At 36.3% G+C, this 20,458-nt stretch overlaps 1 protein-coding gene and 1 long non-coding RNA gene across 4 annotated transcripts in view; both read right to left on the bottom strand.

Annotated features, from left to right (window-relative positions):
- The window catches only part of ZDBF2 (zinc finger DBF-type containing 2), a 48,165-nt gene extending 42,786 nt beyond the window's left edge, over nucleotides 1-5,379 (bottom strand). The window contains exons 1-4 of one of the 2 annotated variants that reach the window (XM_044670682.1): nucleotides 5,245-5,379; nucleotides 4,519-4,605; nucleotides 2,284-2,335; nucleotides 1,258-1,309 (exon numbers count right to left, since the gene is read on the bottom strand). In XM_044670682.1, coding sequence (XP_044526617.1) covers nucleotides 1,258-1,309; nucleotides 2,284-2,335 — 104 coding nt within the window. In that variant the 5' untranslated portion in view covers nucleotides 4,519-4,605; nucleotides 5,245-5,379. Of the gene's footprint in view, nucleotides 1-1,257; nucleotides 1,310-2,283; nucleotides 2,338-4,518; nucleotides 4,606-5,244 lie in introns of those variants that run through there. The other variant, XM_044670683.1, reaches the window with a different exon arrangement.
- Nucleotides 5,380-5,387: 8 nt separating this feature from the next.
- On the bottom strand, nucleotides 5,388-19,983 carry LOC123242711. Of its 2 annotated transcripts, none has more exons than XR_006505835.1 (4): nucleotides 19,773-19,983; nucleotides 14,352-14,406; nucleotides 6,632-6,786; nucleotides 5,388-5,507 (listed from the first exon to the last, which is right to left on the bottom strand). It is a non-coding gene; the product is annotated as an uncharacterized LOC123242711 (long non-coding RNA). The 2 variants fall into 2 exon arrangements; XR_006505834.1 differs by lacking the exon at nucleotides 19,773-19,983 and adding an exon at nucleotides 19,193-19,509.
- Between the last annotated feature and the right edge of the window lie 475 nt (nucleotides 19,984-20,458).

The following is a 20,458-nucleotide window of genomic DNA, read 5'->3' as shown; positions in this document are numbered from 1 at the left end:
AGGATTTGTGATACAATAATGTCATGTGAACACCATAAATGTGATATTCTTAACAACTCACTCTTATTATCTCCGATTCCTTGTTGTTAACATTTCCATGGCACATGATCTTTTCTAATTAGATCAGAAATAAAGAAGACAAATGTCTAATGATATTTATAACTGGAGAAGGAAGAGGACGTAGACCTGTGTCATTACCTTGGGGAATTCCCTCCATCACTGTAAACAAGAAACTGATCTGTAACTAACAATCTTAGAGAGCTATTTAGGATGTGAAGAGGTGATTGTAACCTGCCCTAGTTACCCACACAAGTGTTTTCCTGACCCCCAATGGTGGCCTCAATTTCCTAATGCCCCAACAAGTGGGACTTGAAATTAATTTAGAGCTTGAAATTTTAGGCAAATTCTACTATAATGATTTTACTCAGATTAAAAAATATATGGATAATGTGAACTGGAAAGACCTCCAGGAAGTGATGCAGAGTGAAAGGAGCAGAGCCAGAAGAACATTGTACACAGAGACTGATACACTGTGGTAAAATCGAATGTAATGGACTTCTCTACCAGCAGCAATGCAATGACACAAGATGGCTCTGAGGGATTTATGGAAATGAATGCTACCCACATTCAGAGGAAGAACTGCAGGAGAGGAAACACAGAAGAAAAACAGCTGCTTGAACACATGCGTTGAGGCGGACATGATTGGGGATGTAGACTCGAAACTACCACACCAATGCAACTATCAACAATTTGGAAATAGGTCTTGATCAATGACACATGATAAAACCAGGGGAAATACACATCAGCCGTGGGGGGTGGGGGGTGAGGGGGAAAGTAAGAGCATGAATTATGTAACCATGTTAACTTTTCTAAAAAATAAATATTAATAAATGTTTAAAAAATATATATGGATAATATATAGGTGAATTTTTTGCATTGATGTTTTAGCTTTCTCCATCCACCTCATCAAGTTTTCTGATGAGGAAACAGAGGCCCAAGGGAGGTAATGGCCTTCCCATGTTTAAATGCCTATGTTTAAGTCACTGCACTGAGAAGACGCCTGATTTTCCAATGGCTTCACTTAACATTGAAAATATTATATGATTCTTTCATTGGATCATTATGATTAAAACAAAATAAACAGGACATTATCTTGCAAGTGAAAAGATTTTATCATTAAAATAAATGAAAAAACAGATATAATAGCTTTAAATTGTTTATATATAGTAAGTTAAATGTTCATTGCTACCTGTTTACCTGAGATTTCTTTCTCTACTCTGAGATCCTCCAATAGCCTGTCTTCCTACACCTACAAGAAACATGAATCAATACTTACTGTGGAAATACTATATAAGAAATGATTTGCAAGTTTATCTTTCCCTATACTGCCTTACTATCACTGACACCTCAAAACATTTTAACAATTATAATTATAGACATAGAAATTTTCAATCCTTATTTTAATTGGGACCCTTAAAAAAAAGCATTTTAAAAAAGAAATAATATTCCTGAAGATAACATACAAATATAAATACTATTTTCACAGAAGTCTCAAAAGACTATAAGATTTTTCAAGTTTTTCTCAAAATATGTTCCCTCAAAATAAGCTTTAATGATTCAAATTTAATAATCTGCAAATATTGTTTTCTACTATAACACCAAAGATTACATACAAAGTGATTATGAATAAAACCAGACCTGAAAGCACAGAATTACTACTATAGATTATAATTTCTATTTAGTAATAAACATTTAGTAATTAAATATTACAATTCTTACATAAGCTTAAGGTGCAAAATAGACTTCTAATGAAAGAAATAAAGGAATAAATTATTATTATTCAAACAAGAGATTAAGCAAATGACTGTGATATTTATAAGTATAATCTATGTGAATTTAAATAATGAGTAAAATTCATTCGAGAAACTAAGAACAACACAAATATGGCCAAAAAATAACAATGATAATAACAATTGGTCACTTCTATGCACTATATCACAGGCAGTGGCAAGTAGCCTAAGAAGACAATCAGGTGAACATTGAGGTTTTAGCTCAAAAAAAGTTTTCTATGTAGTAATAAGCCCTACATTTGAATACCAAATAAATGGTAACACTGTCTAATTAATCAATGCAGACTAATGGGGAAAAGTAGTTTACTTAGAAGTTCTGCTTACACTAATTTAGATGTTTGAGTTCAAATACATATATCTTTTAGTGAATCTCATAAGCTTTACAGCGCCCTACTGATACTTCATATTTTAATAAAATTAACAAATTCTTTACCTTGTGTAGAAGAAGCAGAGGCCACCTTGGTACTTTTAATCCTGTAAGACATCTTTGAATTTAAAAGAAACAATGAAAAACCCTTTAATTAGAGTACTCTGGAGTTGTCTGTTCTTGAGTTTAACACTGACGTGACTGAGAGTCACTTTCATTTCAACCCAGGGCTATCTCTAGCAACAAATACTGGTCTCACCACCAGGTATTATTTCAACCCAGACAAGATTTAGGAGGATTATTTTTCAACAAAAAGCCCTTCAACAACTTTTCTTCAAGTTTCACAAAATAACTTCATCAGAAGAATGCTGGGTAAGAATGCTTGGAGCATCAAATTCATTATGAAAACCTAAAACTCTAGGGAAAGGAATTAATTGTCAAACATACAAAACAAGTTCTATACTATAGCTCTTAACTAGGATAAGAAAAAAGGGCCAACACAGGAAAAATCCAATCAGCATATAAATAAAAGTCTAAGTCATATGGTAAGAATAAAAGGGATAGGGAAAGAAAATAGCAAACTCAAAAGAATCTTCAAGACCAGAAGGAATAAAATATATGAACATAAAAAGTAATTTATTTCATTAAGTAAAAGGAGCTTCCAATGTGAAAACTCCATCTACCCTGCTAGATAAGATCATAACTAATGCCTGAGGTACATGGAAGTTAAGGGACATGCAGGAACTATTAACATCTGAGGAATAATTTGAACCCAGGTCTTCTCTAATCCAAACCCAATGTTTTATCCCACAAGGTATCTTGTCTCCGGAAAAGAATTATTCTACACAAAATAAACCAAAATCTTAGGTACTAACTGTGACAGGTCAAATTCTATTTTTCATTACTGACATTAACAATAGTACAAAGAGGAAAAAGTAACATTTTATTTCTCCCTCTTATGAATTACTATGAGTAATAGCAGACAGTTATTATGGGTAATAGCAGACAGCCTGAAGAGCTACTACTAACCTAGATAAACCATGACCTTTAGAAGGCAGTTCAATTAATCAATAAGTACTTTATTAAGCATCTGGCAAATATGTTATTCAGGGTGCTAAGCAATGAGTATACAAAGAAAAAAAATGGAATCATCCCTGCCCTCAAATTGTTTATTTTCTATTGGGAAAGACAAATATATGTAAATTACATACAAAACATAGAGAAGAGGTAAAGAAAATGAATACTTAATTGATAAAATAAAATTTTGAAAGAAAACAAGGAAAAATAGGCTAAGTTCAATTTATGTAAGGCCTTGAATACAAGATTCGACAATTCACTTTATCCTATGGACAACAAGTTTATTAAGCAAGGCACATCAAATGGAATTATAAGAAAATTCCTTAGCACTGGTGCTCTCCTGACTCAATGGAATAATTCTTCCATACTGCTTCTTTAACATCATGGAACTATTTAGCATAATAAAACCCCTAATTATCCATCATGTAGAATCTAGCTCTCTGGAGTTGACAACACTACAATTAACTCATGCATCAATGAAAAACTGGCAATGTTTTTCAGCCCAAAAAGTGAAAGCCACCTATGATTTTAGTTGTAAAAATAAAGCCTGGTTCTAATCATTTTTAATGCTGATGTTTTCTTTAAAAAAATTAAACAATCATTCAACATCATGATTGCAAGAGATCTCAGATGCCTTCTAGTCCAACCATAACTGAGCAAGAGCCTGTTCTTCAACAAGAGAATTATTCCTCCTCCCTGGAAAATTTGCACTGAGGTTCTGGAAACCTACTTGAGTACTTCTTGAGGCAAGCTATTCCATTCTGGACAGACTTAATTTCCAGAAATATTAAAAAACATTTTAAAACACACTGGTACTAGGAATAAAAGTCCCAATATGTAATCTTAAAGATAGATGGAAGCTTTTTGCCAACTCTACTTTATATTTTCTTTTTGAAAAGAAAAATGAAAGGTAATTCAATGAAATGAAAATTGCTGCTGAATACTTTTATAACTCCTTGAGAGAAAAAAATTCATTTAAGGTTTTCATCTTTACAATTTTACATTTTCCTAGCCTCGAATCTACAATTTTTTAAATTCCCATGTGCAATACAATCTGCCATAAGCCTTGGGAATAGAAAGACAAATACTTGCTCTCAAGAAACTTAAATATCACAGCCTTCATAGCATCAAAAATGCAAAGTTGAATTTAAAGAGGTCATCCGTTCCAATCTCAACATTTTACAAATGAGGAAATTGAGACACAGAAAAGTTCAAATAACTTACCTAAGGCCATACAGGTAGGAAGTGGGAGAGCCAGGAATCAAACACAGGTCCTTTAACTATACCCAGCACTCCTGCCACTGTACTATACTGGGATTAGAAAGGGATATAAATCAAAATGCAATCAATCAACAAGCATTTATTAAGTACATGCCAAGTATTGGGGCTACAAAGACAAAAACCAAAATAGTACCTACTCTTAAGGAATTTACATCTGTGAGGGAAATCAGAATAACACAATGGAGCTGTATGGAAATTTTTGTAATCTTAAATAATTTTCTCTTTGTAGCAAATATAAACAAGAAAGCAAAACATTTGTGTTTATTGTCTACCTAATAGTACTCACCAAAAATTTTCCTTTTTCCAATAATTCTAAAACTTTGAGACTTACCAGCATTGTTAAAATACACATGAGAAAATTAAAGCCAATAGCTTTGTATCAAATTAGCAATGTATCATTACTGATATCAATGATATCACAATATCCCAATCAAAAGTGGGTAATTTCCACAAAAAGAACTTTAACTTTTTAAGAAAAATCCCTTTTTTAGCAACATTTTGGGGAGATGAATATTCCTATAACTACTTAAAACCAGAAAAGAAAAAGAAGCCTCAGATTATAAATCTCAAACTGGAAAAAAAATTAATCCTTATGCATTGTTCATCACTACATGCACATTTCACACTTCATTTTCACATGCAAAATCAAAGAATCAATAAGGTCCTTACATTTCTTACCAGAGCATGATACAGAGATGGTATTTTCATCAATAAAACCTGTTGGAAAGATAAGTACAAAGGGCCCAAATTGCCAATTTAGTTTTATAAGTCTTAAATAGAAACTAAAGGAAGATTACTAGATACTAACCTTGATATTAGCCCTTTCCCCCATAAAAAAAGACTATTTCAAAAATGTCAGACATTAGACTTCAAAGTTATAGCCTTCATTGGTCTTAGGGCATCAAGTCAGGATAGTCATCTTGGCTTGAAACCTAAAAATGAAGAAAAACATAGGAGTTATTATTTATGGATATTCTCTAGCAATCATTAAGGAAAGATTAAATTTCTTAAAACTGTCCTAAACATAAATCTCCCTTATTTCTATGAAAAATCTGTACACAAGATATTTAATGGTTTTTATATAAAAGAAAAATCAATAAATATTTACTAAATGTTTATTAATGTAAAGCATAGTATCAAAATATCCTAGTGACCTTGTCTTTAAAGAGTTTATTTAGGAAAAGAAGACAAATTAATTATAAAGTTAAATAGCATATCTAGTCACCTTTTTGGAATCCAACTTAATATCAATCTCATACATATAGACCATAGCTAAGATCAGGAAATAAACAAAAAGCACTCTAACCAGCTGCAATGCATCCATCCATTCATTTAATAAATCAACATTTTTTAAGTGTCAACTGTGTGAAAATAACTAGGCTAAAAATGAAATAAAGAGAAAGTTTAAATATTAGTCCTTCTATAATCAAAGTAATTGCAGATAACTATAATAAATAATATTAGAGAATATAACAATGTTAAATACAAAATGCTAACTGGAACTCAAAGGGATCTTATTGATATCAAAAAGTTCATGAACCAAGCTCATGCATCCTTTTTATAGGTAAGTGCCTCTGACTTCTCAAATAAAGCTAATTTATTTTTATTTTACATAATCAATCAAGTACTAAGAACCCACTACCTCATGCATTGTGCTAGGAGCTGGGAATATAAATAAAAAGAAACAATTTCTAATTGCAATCTACTGTTTAGTTGTTTTCAGTAATATGATTCTCTGTGACCCCTTTTAGGGTTTCCTTAGCAAAGATCCTGGAATGGTTTGCCATTTATTGCTCTAGTTCATTTAAAGATGAAAAAACTGAGGAAAACTGGGTAAAGTGACTTGCCCAGGGTCACAGAGCTAGTAAGTGTCTGAAGCCAGATTTGAATTCCAGTCTTCCTGATTCTAGGCCTGGTGCTCCATCTACTGCATTACCTAGCAGCCCCAATAAGCTTATAAACTCACTGCAATAAACTTTTATTTTAATGGGGGAGATAAGTACATATAAAACATATGTAGCATAAATAGAAAGTTTAAAATAATATATATACCTACACAAAAAGTAATCCAGTACAAAATAATTTAAGGAGGAGGATACTAGCAGATGGGGAGAACAGGAGAAGCTTCATGAAGATAATGTCTGAGCTGTATCTTTTTTTTTCCAATTAGTTGACATTTCTTTTCTCCCCTTTCCACCTCCCTGACTACAACTGAAAAGAAAAAAAAGAAAATAAACTCTTCAAATAAATGCAAATAGGCAAACAAATTCCCCCAATTGGCCATGTCCAAAAATGTTTCACATTCTGCATCTTGAATTTATCTCTGTCAGAGAAGTGTAGCATGTATCATCATCACTGGCCTAGGAATTATGGTTGGTCATTATAATTATCAAATGTCTTTCATAAATTGTCTTTACAATGTCGCTGGTGTATAAATTATCTTTCGCTTCTGTTCACTTCACTCTCCATCAGTTCATATGAGTTTCCCCATGTTTCTCTAAAACTGTTCCTTCTGTCAAATATAAATTACTCACCTTTCTTTTATCTCACCCCAGATACATCATAAAAATAGAAACATTGAGATCAATAGCAAGAAAGAGCTAGTCAAGCAAAGGCTACATAACTCTCTCTTAGGGATATTATAAGAGGAATTTTTACATTGAGGAAGAACTTGAGAAAGAAACTGGACTTCTTTAAAGTTCCTTCCAATTTTTAAAAATTCTACAATTCACATTGTTTTATATGAATGCTGACCCACAGAGGCACTACAAGTGGTGTGTGTGTGTGTGTGTGTGTGTGATATCATTTTGACTACAAACATATACAGGGTACTCAAAGTCTTGGTGGAGTTTTGAGCTAACAAAATTTTAGAAGTGCACTGGGACTTTTGGGGCACTGCACATTTATACATATCCATTTGTATGTAACTAAGCTTAACAATAACAAAATGTATTTTTTCCAAAAAAGATCGTATAATTTATTTGTTCATTCACTTAATAACCATTTTATTAATAAGCACCTGTGCTAAGAGGTAAGGAGGAAAAAGAGATAGGACAAGGTTCCTGCCCTCATAAAGCTTACAATCAGAGGGAATACAACAATCGGATAGAGTGCTCAATTTGAAGTCAGAGTCTAACATTTATATGGTCAATTACTTAACCTCTCTGAATATCAGTTTCCTTATCTGTAAAACAGAATGATATCTGTAGTACCTACAAACATTATTGTTTTTATTGTATTTTATAATGCTTACAATACTATATAAATATTTTTCAATTAGTAACAATACTTTACATACTCCCCTCCATATGCCCCAGACTCCAAGCAAGTCACGTCATTCACCCATGTCTTGTACAAATTCAATGTTTCCCATTCCTGTGACACGAACATAGGAAGTACTTAATTAATATATGCTTACTGAGTTGAGGTACAAAATAGCACACAGATTGAAGAAAGGAGAGGTAGGAGTTTGAGGAGTTCTGAGTAGGAGCTCAAGAAGAATTTCATGGAGGTCATTTGAGTTGGAATTTAAAGGAATCGATAGTATGTTAACAGGCAGAGACGGAAAGCCATTTCAAATATAATAGCATAACAGTGGTTTAAAAAGTGCCAAATCGATCAGCAGATACAAGAGAAGCTAAATAACTGAATGTGGTCAGAGTAAAGGGAGTCTAGCAGGCAGAACTGTAGGATAAAGATAAAAAGGTAGGCAACATCAGATTGTGGAGGGCCTTGAATGCTGGAATACAGGAGGATGTGCATTTTCTTTGGTTAGCAATAGGAAGACATTAAGGGGTTAAGAGCAGAGGAATTAACTAATTAGATCTGTGTATATTTTTTAAAAAGATCAATTCAGGAAGAGTGTAAAGAACAGACAATAGCAGAAGAGAGACTGAAAGATGGGGAACTAGCTAAGTGGATAGTGTGTAGGACTTGAAGTCAGAAAGACCTGAGTTTCAAACCCATTTGGATTTGCAAAGACATCATAATTGCTTTATGGACGACCATGCAAGCCCCAGAACCAACTTCCTTTCAGGTTAAGTCCTGGGGGCAGCTGGGTGGCTCAGTGGATTGAGAGCCAAACCTAGAGAGGGGTGATCCTGCATTCAAATCTGACCTCAGATACTTTGACGTTGGGCAAATCATTTAACCTCCATTGCCTAACCTTTACCACTTTTTTGTCTTAGAACCAATAGACGGTACTAACTGTAAAATGGAAGGTAAAAGTTAAAAAAAAAAAAACTTTGCTACATAAATGCTGGCATTATCATTATGTAAACAGTTGATGCAATCGTTTAGAATGTAGAAATGAGCAGCGGTACTAAGATGCTAACCATGGAAATTCAGAGTAAAGTATAGAAGAGAGAAAAACAGCGGAAGCCCTATCAACATACCTTAGTAAATAACTGGAGGTAAAGGACAATCAAAGTCATAGTTTTCATGCATAAAAACTAGATGAATTGGGTCCCATTTCTGCCAAAGGTTTTCTACATCCACCTCAACCCAAACAAGTCCTCCTTTAAAATATGGATGCCCAGAATAACTCTGGAATTTCACTCAATTCTGGAGCCCTAATATCCCTAGAATCACCCAAGTGTCTCAGATACAGATGATCTAATCTAATAAGATAGATATACTCCTCACTAGAGGATTTCTGACTAACCTGTAAGACAATTATAATCCTCCTTTCCTTGAACTCTTTTCTCCCAGACTCTAATTTAAACTAGAATAAGATATCTTGGTGAAGCTAGTACAATAACTTCTCATCCCAAAATGTCTCAGAATTTCAAAGAATTCTGAAATCAAATGACCTGTAGATTTTCCTGCCCATATCTAAAGTAGACCTCCTTAATTCCATCTCTGAGGGGGCAGCTGGGTGGCACAGTGAATTGAGAGCCAGGCCTAGAGACAGGAGGTTCTAGGTTCAAAACTGGCCTGAGACACTTCTTAGCTGTGTGACCCTGGGCAAGTCACTTAACCCCAATTGTCTAGCCCTTACTACTGTTCTGTCTTAGAATCAATACATTGTATTGGTTCTAAAGCAGAAGGTAAAGGTTTAAAAATAAATAAATTCCATCTTTGATTCATACTACCTGAAAGATCTGGGATATTTAATAAAACATAGTACTAGCTAAGATTCCAACTTACACTCATATTGTGTTTTTATCTCTATACTACTTATTTTACTGAAATAAAATTAGTAACACAAAAACTTACAATTTCTCTCACTTTCCTAAGAAGCAAAGGAAGTAAATGAGGATTATATTCATCTTACAGAGATGCAAAGGTACTAAAATAATTAAATGACTTACTTGAGGTCATAGAGAATTAAGAAAATAGATACCCAAAGTTAGTATCTTCAAGCTCCCTGTATTGAATTATATAACTCCTTCAGTTTTTACATGCAGCATTAATTTAAATTTTAAAAATTAATGTATAATAGGACTAACTAAAGATAACAATAATGAGCAGGCAGATGATAAATCATCATAAAAGATACAAGTTAATTCTAGTTCTGGAATCACAACAAATTAAATGCTATTTGGGGAATTACAAAAATTATTCTACATGAAATATATCCCTGCACATCAATAACACAGCTGGAAATAAAAGAATAATGCCTGCCTTTAATTTTTCGAAAAGAAAAGATTTCTTAATGGAGACTGCAGTTAACATAGCTCTAATGCTCCCTCTACAGACCCATCATGAAATATTAGGTTTTTAAATGAGATGTGTTAGTAGCAATGTTTTCAAATAACCTGACCAACCTCTTCCTCACCCTACCCACTATAAATACACTATAATGGACAACATTAAGAGCACAAGATATTCCTGAGAAAAGGCAGTAATGTTAGCAATGGAAAAGAAGACAAAATGAAAAATAATGAAGCACAATATGCAATTTATCAATTTATGTACATAACCTATAGCAACTAACAACAGAATAAAGATAAAACCAAACTAAACTGTCTTTAAGAAAGGCAGCTCAGCACTTCTAAATTCCAGGGCCAGTTCAAGAAATATGCCAGTATGATACTTGTCCAAAGGAGGCAATAAGTACAATAGAAAAAGCACTTACTCTAGAATTAAAGCACCTGGATTCAAACATCTGAGGATCCAGAGGCCACAGCTTTGGTTAATGCTCATTAAGGAGTAATATTCACAAAAACATTCTGAAATTCCTCATCAAAGTTACTAAGATGCCTTCCATCTCTAGTTAATAACATGCTCTTCGCATGTTTATCACTAAAACAAAGATGTCAGTGTAATGATGAATAAGAACTAGATTATTCCAACGGCTTCTTCAATGTTCTCCCTGCCAATGTAATTTTCTTTAAATGCTGATCTGATCATGTGACCAACTCAACCAACTATAGTGGTTTCCTATTACCTCTAAAATAAAAAGTTAAATTTAAAGCCTTCTACAACCTGGCCCCACCCAAACTTTTTAGCTTTTTTTTTTTTTTTAAACCCTTAACTTCTGTGTACTGGTTCCTTGGTGCAAGAGTGGTAAGGGTGAGCAATGGGGATCAAGTGACTTGCCCAGGATCACACAGATGAGAAGTGTCTGAGGCCAGATTTGAACCTAGGATCTCCCGTCTCTAGGCCTGACTCTCAATCCACTGAGCTACCCAGCTGCCCCCCAAACTTTTTAGCTTTAACTGTCATCTACCCCCTTGCTATCCCTCACAGCCCTCTCTGCTCCTCACAGTCTGTCTCTCCTGTCTCTCATGCCTAGGAAGCATGCCCTCATTTACTTTTAATGTCAGAGTCCCTTCTTCCATCAAAATGCAGCTCAGCACATCCAGATCCCCCAACTGCTAGTGCTCTCCTTTCCCAAATGTTTTTATCTAATTACTCTGATGGTGTATATGGATTTAACTTTATGCTTTATATAATTTTATATGTACATGCTATCTGCCACTAGAACATAAGCTTGTTAGTAGGGAATGAAATATGCTGTTCACCTCTGATAGAGGTGAAGGACTCAACAGCACAGAATGAGATATAAAAATAGATACAAATGGGACAGCCATTGCTTAAACATGTTTGTAACTATAGTTTTCTTTTTTTTTTTTAAACATACACAGAATAAAAATAAGGGCCTGGAAAAATCACTATGTATTAAGTAAATTCAAAAAAATAGTAGCTACAATCATGCTAACAAAGCAAAAATAAGCATTCAAAACATAAAAAGAAATAAACAAAAAACTACATTACACTGAAAGGAACCACAGATAACTGTTACAAATAATATTGATATAGATGGATATATTAAAAAATATTAATAGTTTATTTAAAGGCATATTGGTAATTAAGGTCACGTGCCTGCTAAGATCTAATTCAAATGCCCCACCATTACCTTTGCCCACGTGGCTGCCTCGTACGTACCAATCAAGTTTTCCCTATTTAAGCTCCTGTTTACATAAGCCCACATCACCACGTAAAGGAAGTTCGTTGAATCATGGGAAGTATAGTTCTCAAGAACCCTAAGCATCCACAGGAAGTTTATATCATAGATCTTGATATTAAGACCAAGTACCCCAAATTTCTACTAACACACAACAAACCAATATCAATATTAAATCCATATGCTCTAAAAAACTTGGGATTTAAATTCAGAAAAGAAATGTTACCCGAGCTACAAGAAGATAACAGATTCCAATGTCTCTCACTTCTGAATAAATCTAATGTTAAGATAAAACAAAAAGGAAAATAAAGATTTGAACAAATTGATTGAGAATCTAGAGCTAAAAAACTTATGGCACTTTTATTAAATAGGACTGCAAAAGAATATGTGAATGTTTCCCAGAACTTTTCCTTTTAATCAGTAAGGCTCAGAAATATTGCAAAAACAAATGAAGAAAGGCAGAAATAGTAAACACATACAGACAAAACACAATAAAAATAGTCATTGGTTCAGGGAACACAAACAAAAGACAGAGCCAAACAGATAGTTAACAAAGAAAACCTAAATAATAGATACATCAAAGAACAAATCATAGAAACAATAATTATATGTAAGAAAATTACTATGAAAAAATGCCAAAATTTTGAGGGTGCAGCAAAAGCAGTTCTTAATAAACCTAAGTATAAAAAGGGATACTATAAATTAGAAGAGAAATAAATAAATTAGAAACAAAAAACCTAGAAATAATAAATAAAAGTAAAAGCTGGTTATTTGAAAAGTCTACTAAAAGTGACAAACTGATTAAAAAGGGCAGAAAATCTAATCAATAAAATAGCAAATGAGCATGGTGAAATCACAATGAAAACAGAATAAAAAGAATAAAGATAACAGTAGGTAGTTATATTGCTAACAAAATAGCAAACACACAAGAAGTAGATGAACAACTTAAAAAATATAAAATAAACTATCAGAAGGCCAATTAGAGATCCTCAATAATATAATCTTGGAACAGGAAATAGAGCTAGTTTTAAAGGAACTAAAAAAAAAAACTGGTCCTGATGGATTCACAGGAGAATTCTATCAAACCTTTGAAGTACAAAATACCAATACTTCACAAATTATTCTCAAAAGACAAGGCAGAAAATACCTTACTAGAATTCTTTTATAAGATATAGTCCTAATGCCTGAACTAGGGAAAGATAAAATACAGAAAGAAAACTATAGACCAATATCATTAATGAATATTGATGCAAAGATTTTAAATAAAAATGTATCAGACTACTGAAATTTATCCAAGGGATCATTCATTATGACCAGAGTTTATATCAAGGATGCAAAGAGGGTTCAACATCATTAATGATATTTAAAAAAAATCATCCCAAACCACAAGATCATCTCAATAAATACAGAAAAAGCATCTGACAAAGTGCAATGCATTCTTGACCATACAAAAAACCATGCAAAAGACCCCAAAGAGATAATTTTAAAATGGCTGCACAAGAATATTCATAGCCATACTCTTCGTGGTGGCAAAAAATTGGAAAATGAGCTGTCCCTTGATTGGGGAGTGACTAAACAAGTTGTGGTATATGATGGTGATGGAATACTATTGTGCTGTAAGGAATGATGAACTGCTTGATCAATGAAATGATGCGGAGTGAAATGAGCAGAACCAGGAGAACATTGTACACAGTAACTGAAACATTGTGGGATGATCAAATGTAATCTACTTTGCTACTGATAACAATGCAGTGATCAAGAACAATCCTAAGAGACTCACGAGTAAGAACTATTATTTGAGATAGGTTTAGAAATGTTACTAGCTACAGCAAAAAGAAAAAGGGAGGATATTAAAGGTATAAAGAATGAAAGAGATCAATCAATCAAAAAAGCATTAAGTGCCTAATGCATGCCACTTGCTGTGCAAAGCTCATGATGATAGCATATATAGAAATTCCTAGGGAATCAGCAAAAGTACAAATTGAGGCAATAGTTTCAGCAAAGTTGCAGGCTACAAAATAAATCTAAAATCAACTGCTTTTCTATAAGAACTTCAAACTACATTATAAAGCAGCAGTCATCAAAACCATCTACTATTGGTTAAAGAAAATAGAAAGATAGTCAATGGAAGACACCAGACAAGACAGAATCAGAAACAAGAAAATTCAATTAACTCAGTATCTGAGAAGTAGAAAACATAAATTACCTAGGTAAAAAAATCTATTTAATTTAAAAAAACTACTGAGAAAACAAAAACTTTAGAAATTAGGTCTAGCCCAATATCATATTCTAAAATATATCCTAAATGAATACGTGGCCTTAATATTAACAAACTAATAAAAAAAAAGAGAATCAGATCACATACCTTTCACAGCTATGAGTAGGAGATGTTTTCTTAATCAAACATCAGATAGAGGCAACTGCAAAAGATAAAAATAAATAACTTGGATTACTTGAAACTGAAAAGCTTTCAGTAAAGACAAAATTCATGCACCAAGGATAAGAAGGGAAGTTAACTAAATGGGGGAAAAAATCTTTGTATCAAAATTCTCTGATAAGGTTGGTATCCAAAACATATAATTAACATATATATGACTAACAGCTATTCCCCAATAGATTAATAGCCAAAGGATATGAACAAATTCTTCAAAAGATGAATTTTGAATTACTTACAACCACATGAAAGAATGCTCCAAATAAGAGAAATGGAAATCAGAATATCCCTAACATTTCGCCTCACAGTTTGAAAACTGGGAAAAGATTACTTTAAAAAAAAAAAAAAAGGCAATGTTGGAACAATTGTGGAATGGCACACTATTACATTATTAGTGAAGCTGTATTTAACAGTACAACCATTTTGGAAAGCAATCTGGATTATGCAAATAAAGTGGCCAAGATGTTCATTCCCTTTGAACTATAGATTCTATTATTGGTCTTAAACTCCAAGAAAGCCATTGATAAAAAGAAAGTTCGCATATAAACCAAAATATTTATAACAACATTTTTTAGAAACATAGTAGATGCCCATCAATAGGAAAATAGCAAACAAATTTTGGTACATGACTGTACCAGAATTATCACTATGCTGTAAGGATAACTGTTTGCCTCAATTTCTTTCTTTGTAAAATGAGCTGGAGAAGGGAATGGCAAACCACTCTGGTATCTTTGTCAAGAAAACCCTAATTGAGGTCACAAATAGCCATACAAGGGCTGAAAAGTACTGACCAACAACAATTTGTTCATGAGATGGCTCTCTGGGAGGGTAAAGGTGAAGAATTCTGGAGAAAACTAAGTTGATATAAAAAACAAAAGGCATCAGCAAAAACTTATTTAAATTTTTAAGCTAAACATAATACAGATTAGAAGTTCATATTTCTGTTCTTGGTATAATGACGAACCTTTTAGAGACCAAGTACTGTGCTCTCCCCCACAAATGTTGGGCATTAACACCCTTTACCCCACACAGAAGGAAGCTTCCATTGGACTGCTGAGAAGAGGGTCAGGTAAAGTAAGGAATGTCTTCATCAAATGTAGAGAGGGGGAAGGGGAGTGGCCTAAGCACTCTGCTCCCCTCCAGCTCTGCTGCCTGTGAGCCCCTCTGTGTGCTCTCATTGGCTGCTGGGAAGAGGGGAGGGGGATGTGAAAAAATGTCCCTCAGAGGGAGGGGCGCAGCTTTGCCCAAGTCCCTCTGCCTTTCTAGTAAGTGGGCAACTATGGGCATGCCCACAGAAAGTGATCTCCGTGCTATCTCTGATATATGGACATGTTCACATTTTTTGATGTTGGTCATCATACCTACCACAAAGCTGCCAAATAAATGTTTTCTAATTTACTGAAAAACATTTTTAAATAAAAGGAGAAAAAAGTAAAACGATATAATATTGTTAAAATATATAATGTTCTAGGATTATAGTATTTAGATCTTGAAGCATGTCAGAGATCATTTATGCTGAATTTTTTTTTAGTCCAATACAGTGATATCAGATTGAGGAACACTAGGTGTGGAAACTCCTTCCACTGGTACTATACACAGACAGTTTTCTGTAAACTGGAACCTTAAGAGGGTTAGTTGCCTGAGGCACTCAGATTTTAAGTGACTTACCTAAGCAAGTCACTTGAAAAAGTGAAAAGAAAAGTTTGAGAAACCATTAAAGAACCTAAAATCCCATTCATCTGGAACCATATTACACTACTGAACTTTTGTTGAGCATTAATCCACTGAAGCCCAAGATCACCTTGTGAAGAGTTGCTACTAACTAGGTCTCCTCCATCTATCTGTACTTATGAAAGTCATGATTTAAGCCCAAGATACTTCTTAATAAAGCCTTTCTTATTCATTTCAGTCCAACATTCTAAACTGCTTTTTTTTCCCCTTCAGATCCTGGCCCTGTCATCCCATCTACTAATTATGGCACTTAGCTATATGGATCCCACACTTTGTATCACATGAAAATGTGATGTGAACATGACCTCATCAAGTCATTGGTAAAAAGTGTTTAACAACACAAAACTACTAATAACACAAAATCCCTGGAGCATTAGAGTATGGAACTCCTCTTGAATTGTCAATGGCTACTCTTTAGGTCTAGGTATCTGACCACCTTTAAATCTACATATCTGAACTATGATTTGGCCCATATAGTTCCATATTATCTTCAGTTATACCATAAGAGACTATGCTTTACTGAATCCAGGTATAGTCATGTTTACAGCTAAGGAAAAAGTTCTTTCTCCATCTACCCAAAACAACCAAAATAAGGGCTATGGGTAATCACAATAAATAAAATAGGTCATTTCAATTAAATGAAATTTAAACGTTTTTGCATGCACAAAATCAACACAACTGAGACATGGGAAGTAAAGACTAAAGGAAAAAATCTTAAAATTAAATATCTAACAAGGGATGGATAACAAGATACATAAAGAACTAACATATCAAAACTAGAGTCAATCCCTAATAAGGAATTAAAGGACTTGAGCAAGTATCTCTCTAAAGAATATAAACCATTAACAACTAGAAAGTGGTCTGAAGTGACTAATAATAAGAGAAATGCAAATCAAAAAACTTAAGTTTTAGTTTTACTTCATATCCAGCATATTGCAAAAGATGAAACAAGATGCAAAAATCAATGTTGGAGGGGCACTGGAAAGAAAGACATTCTAATAGGCTGCTATATTTCTGAATTGTTCCAATTATGGAAAGTAATTTGAAATGACTAACCATCTATATCTTATAGCTACAACTTTAGAACCATCTTTAACCTAAAGCTCACATTGCTAGGCATATACCTTCCTAAAAATATAGAGGTCAAAGACATAAAAATCCCATATACATTCAGTCAGCAGAACTTTTTGTAGAAGTGAAGAATCAGAAACAAAGTTGATGCCCATCAACTGGTTTAACAACTAAACAATATCACAGCTCTCTAAGAAATAATCAGGAAGACATATGAAATGATAAAAAGTGAACTAGATATTACCAAGAAAACAATGCACCCCAAAAGTGAAACTAAATATTGTGCGATTATGATCATACTAGTCCTTAATGAACAAATAAGAAGAAAACACGCTCCCTTTCTTTGCAGAGGTGAAGATATATAGGAATGGAATAATCTTTCACAATTGGTTGTTGTGTTGGTTAGATTTGTAAAATTACTTTGTCCCCTACCCCTTTGCTTTTTTAGTCTTTGTTCTAAAGGACTGGGTAGGTGAAAGGGTGAATATAAAGCGTGAAAATAAAGATATCAATTTAAAAAATTTTTAATTAACAAAAAAGAATGAGGTTCCAGAGAACTGATGAAATGCCATTTCTCAGCTCTCAGTTGAAAGAGATATAAAATGTTCAATAAGCTATCAAATGTATACTGACTTGTTACAAGAAAGGATGGGGGGGGGGGGATTTAAGGAGAAATTACTGCCATAAAAACAAAAGACGATAAAAAGTTTTAAAAAAAAATAGAAAAAACAGCACAGTGTAAAAGGAAGGCAACGAGACGTACAGTAAAGAAGCAATTGTTAATAGTGTTAGGAGAAAAACCTCATTGAATCTGTCAATAACTGTTTATGGGCAACCTGCAAAGCCATTTTCATTAGAACGTTGGGAAAGAAACCAAACTGCAGGTGGGTGTGGAGGAAGTGAAAAAATCTGCCCGTACAGGAGGGAAAGGAGGGTAAGGAGGGTGGGGGTGAAAGCAGAGCCGAGAGGATGCAGCTTAAGAAGTAACAGAGCGGAGGGACTTATTTTTCTTGGTTGTTTGTTTTTAAAGGCTAGAAGAAACCAGAGCCCTAAAAAGGGAGAGGAGGAGTTAACTCAAGATTCAGAAGATAAAACAGGGACGCCTGATAGAATGAGGGCCCCACCCCCACCCCCCCACCGGGAGACCGGAGGAAGGTTATCCTTGGCTAGGGAGTCTTCCACCTCGGAGTTGGGGGCAGGGGGAGCACAAAGGTATATTTTAGGCTTGAGAGCCATCGGACCCAACCTGCTTCTTTTCCAGAAAAGTAAACTGAGACTCAGAAGGTAGCCCACATAGTTACGTGGCAGAGCCGGGAAGGCACCTAAGTGTTCTGACCCCAAACCCAGAGAGCTGTGTGCCCCCCCCCCGGGGAGAACCAATGGAGAATAGTGGGGTGAGGCCCTCACGTTCCGGAACCTCCCCTTCTACCCAGTCAAGGCTGAGCGCAGAGGCCGAAGGCAAAGCCAGGAGAGGCGGGACTGCTGTGGGGGGGCTGCGGCGCTTCGTTTGCCTGCCCGCTTGTTCCCTCTTTCCCACGCAGGCGCGTGCCTCGTTTCGAGAACGGCCGCCAGGCACCGGGAGGGGAGGTGGAGGCGGGTGGGGGGGGGGGAAGGGGCGGAATCGGTAATCGGTGTAAAAGGCCGGCGAACAGGAGGTCCGTAGCTCAGGGCCCAGACGAGGAGGCAGAAGACAGACTAAACCAAGACTAAGCAGCTTCTTCCTCCCGAGCCTCTGGAACGGGCCAGGCCCCGCCCCTTGGGCGGTGCGCTCCCGGGGGCGGCCGTGAGCCCCCCGCTGGGCGGAGCGGGTGGTCTGCCAGAGCCCGCTCGGAGCCGGGCCACGAGACCCTGGGCCCTTTCCCAGGCAATGACTGGGGGCGTCCCGCGGGCACCAAGGAGCCCCACGCGGGGTCGGGGGGGGCTTAGTCCCCAGTCTTCTACCCCATCCCCTCCCCCTCCCCGACACTCACCTCCGCCGAGTCCCTCGCGGACTCCTTCCGGGCCGCAGAGGGGTCGGAGCTTGGGGGGAATAATGTGGGGGGGGGGTTCTTTTCCTTTTCCGGGGTCAGTGAGGCGGAGAGCGCCTGGGTTTAGCGAGAAGAGGGGCGGGAGGGGAAGAGGGAAGGAGAGGGAGCCAAGCCTTGGTGAGCTCGCGCGACCCCGAACGCCCCCCGAGGGAAGGAGGGAGGCTGCGTTGCAGCTGTCCAGCTTGCTCGCCCAAGCTGGGTGAGGGGAACAGCGGCGGCCTTGACGGGCCACTCGGGATTGGGCGCTCTCAGCCGACTGACCCCACCTCCTCGCCTGCCGCCCCAGAGCTCTCCGCTATGCCTCCTGCCTGGTGGCCCCCAGCTGCGCCCGCCGATACCCTTGGCCCCGCTCAGCATCAGCATCGAGGATGCGGAGCTGGCAAGGCCCGGCCCCCTCTCCCTCAGGTTGCTGTGTCCACCCCCACAATGCACTGACGAAAAGAGGGCAGGCCCAGAGAGGGACCTGAGAATCCACACCCTCACCCCAACCCCCAACACACACGCGCCCCCAAGTTCAGCCAACCTCTCTGGTTACCGATGAGAAAACCGAGCCCTCGATGCAGCTAGAATCAAGGTCCTCTTGACTGCAACTCCAAACCCAAAAGGAGGCGATCCTATGACGTCATTTGCGAACATTTCTTTAGCGTCATAACTATTAGGAAGGCAGCTAGGGCGCTGGACCACTGAAGTCAGAAAGACGCACATTCACACGTGACCTCAGACACCACCTGAGTGACCCCAGGCAAGTCATTAAATCCTCGACTCGCTCTTCTATAAAACGGGAATAATAGCACTCCTTTATCCATAAAATGGGCACAACAATAGCACCTTCGCTAGGTGCAGGTGGGGAGAAAAAGATCAAATTTGTAAAGTGCTTTGCAAACCTTAAAGCACTATATAAATGCTAGCTACTAATAGTAACAAAAACAGGCACCTTTGAAGCCACTGTTATGTGGCATGGAGATGCTACCTTTTCCTTGGATTTCTCCCCACTCCTACTCTCCTGTGCACTTAATCGTGTTGTTTCTTTGTTATTACTGTACAACGCTGGGTAGATATTTTTATATCCCCAGGGCTTCTCACTAAGCACCTACTAATTAGCCTATGCTTGCTAAATAGTTTTTTTAATTCACCTGGGACCGGGATAGTTTTCTGATTAGGAAGTACCCAGGGGATTCAAATAACCCTCTAAAATTCTAAGCAGCACAA

This window comes from Gracilinanus agilis, chromosome 3 (genome assembly GCF_016433145.1).
Source record: "Gracilinanus agilis isolate LMUSP501 chromosome 3, AgileGrace, whole genome shotgun sequence".
Lineage (NCBI taxonomy): Eukaryota > Metazoa > Chordata > Mammalia > Didelphimorphia > Didelphidae > Gracilinanus > Gracilinanus agilis.
The sequence above is the reverse complement of the archived record's forward strand: the minus strand, read 5'-3'. Positions and strand labels throughout refer to the sequence as shown.